We start from the raw sequence: 1,881 nt of genomic DNA, 5'->3' as shown, positions 1-1,881 counted from the left end.
ATTGTTACTTTTAATTAAATCGGCTAGTGCACAAAGGAGACGAGTTCAATTTTTTTCAAAAATAAGTTTTTCTTTTCTTGAAATACGTTTTCAGAGCAAAAAAGCATTTATCACAGACTTCTAAAAGCCTAAAGTAAACGTTGAAAATGAGCAACGAGTGCAGAAAGGATATAAGTCAGAGAACTTGCAAGATTCATGATTTAAAAAAATTGAATAGTAATATATCCTGTCAGAATGTAGAAGCTTTTTGATCAGATTTTTGAATAATCAATGATTAAACTTGAATACCAACCAGAAGATTTAATAGACTTCAATGGTCTGTGTTATAACTTCAGTGTTTTCAAAATTGTTTTTTACAAATATTATCTCATATTGTTCAACATATATATATATATATATATATATATATATATATATATATTAGAGACATAATTTAAAATAAATAAAGCAACAATGTATACTAAAAAAAATTTTTTTTTTTTAGTGCAGAAAGATAATTAAAATTCATCAAAACAATTAGTTTTTTGCTTAACAAAGAAGAATTCGTCCAAAAAGTCAGGATATCCAATCGAACAGGTGACAACTGTAATTATATATTCTTTTAAATTTCTATAAATTGTAACATAATTATATATACTTGTGTTCAACGAATAAATATTAGAGTCAAGATCGGTATTCATATTCGATTTTTATATTTGAGATTAATTAAGACTATTTTAAGTACAATCTTAAGATGCTATGTGTGAGTGTGAACCAATTAGAGAGTCGTATCAGTTAAAGTTATTTAAGACAGTCTTTAAATAGAAACAGACTATAAATATCAAAATAGTAATAGTAAAAAAATTGAAAGTTTTTTTATTATCGCTCCTTGGAAAAAACGTTTAAAACATGTCTTTTTCATGTTCAAGAAAAATATCTAAATGGTTTTTTTCCTGTAAGTACGGATGTTCGAGAAGAATATCTAAACGTTTTTTTTTTTCTGTAAGACGTAACCGTAAATCTATATGTTTATCTCGTATCTTTTTCATATCTAAGCAAATTTAAATATCTAAACGTTTTTCCTGTAAGTACAAATAAATCGTAATCGCAAGTTTTGCATACTCACCTCGTATGAGCATCTCTCTTCTTGCGGTTTAATTTTGTAATACCACCAATAGACTTCTGGATGCGCTACGACGAATCTGCGACTACCGTCGCTAGGTCGTTGATACACGAAGGTGCATAACGCATCCGTTTTTGTGTTGCGTTCAGCAGCCACGGCTAGAGCGTCAGCCTGTTTATGAAATTCCTGCCAGTATTGGGTCGGGCCCAATATGTGCGATGGCATGACTTGGTACGTTTTTACCCAACAAATCTTGGACCGGGATGGTGATCGTTTTTGTACCTTGCTGCCGTAAAATCTGCTTGTGCAAATCGGTTCCATTTCGATCGATGCTCGATGAAATCAATCTCAGTATTGTCAGTCAAACAATTTGCGTAATCACTGTTATTCTTTTGCGATGTAAACATACTGTAGGACATTCTATAACTGTACGGACAGCTGATCTAAACTGGTGTTTCCCGCCAATTTCGTGTCAGCTGATGGTCGCTACAATCGTTCGCAGATGATGGTCGCGTTCAGCAGACTTAAGCGGGGAGCACAGACTCTTGCATAACGCATAACACGTAATGCATAAGAATATGTACCAATCGAAGTTCTCCGTTTCTTTCCCTTCCATATAATAGAGAACTCTGGTTGGTTCAATTTCTTATGCCTCATGTGTTATGCGTTATGCAAGAGTCTGTGCTCCCCGCTTTAGGGCACTCACACATGAAATGCATAACAGAGCATAAGCATAACATAAGGCGACTAAGGGCTATCGCACATGAAATGCATAACAG

At 33.3% G+C, this 1,881-nt stretch overlaps 1 protein-coding gene across 1 annotated transcript in view; it reads right to left on the bottom strand.

Annotated features, from left to right (window-relative positions):
- Positions 1-1,566, bottom strand: part of LOC108769025 (DNA-directed primase/polymerase protein) — a 3,584-nt gene extending 2,018 nt beyond the window's left edge. The window contains exon 1 of the mRNA XM_018519755.1: positions 1,106-1,566. Coding sequence (XP_018375257.1) covers positions 1,106-1,423 — 318 coding nt within the window. The 5' untranslated portion in view covers positions 1,424-1,566. The remainder of the gene's footprint in view (positions 1-1,105) is intronic.
- Between the last annotated feature and the right edge of the window lie 315 nt (positions 1,567-1,881).

The sequence above is a fragment of the Trachymyrmex cornetzi genome, unplaced genomic scaffold (genome assembly GCF_001594075.2).
Source record: "Trachymyrmex cornetzi isolate Tcor2-1 unplaced genomic scaffold, Tcor1.1 scaffold840, whole genome shotgun sequence".
Taxonomy (NCBI): Eukaryota; Metazoa; Arthropoda; class Insecta; order Hymenoptera; family Formicidae; genus Trachymyrmex; species Trachymyrmex cornetzi.
Note: the sequence above shows the minus strand (reverse complement) of the source record. Positions and strands in the feature narration are given on the sequence as shown.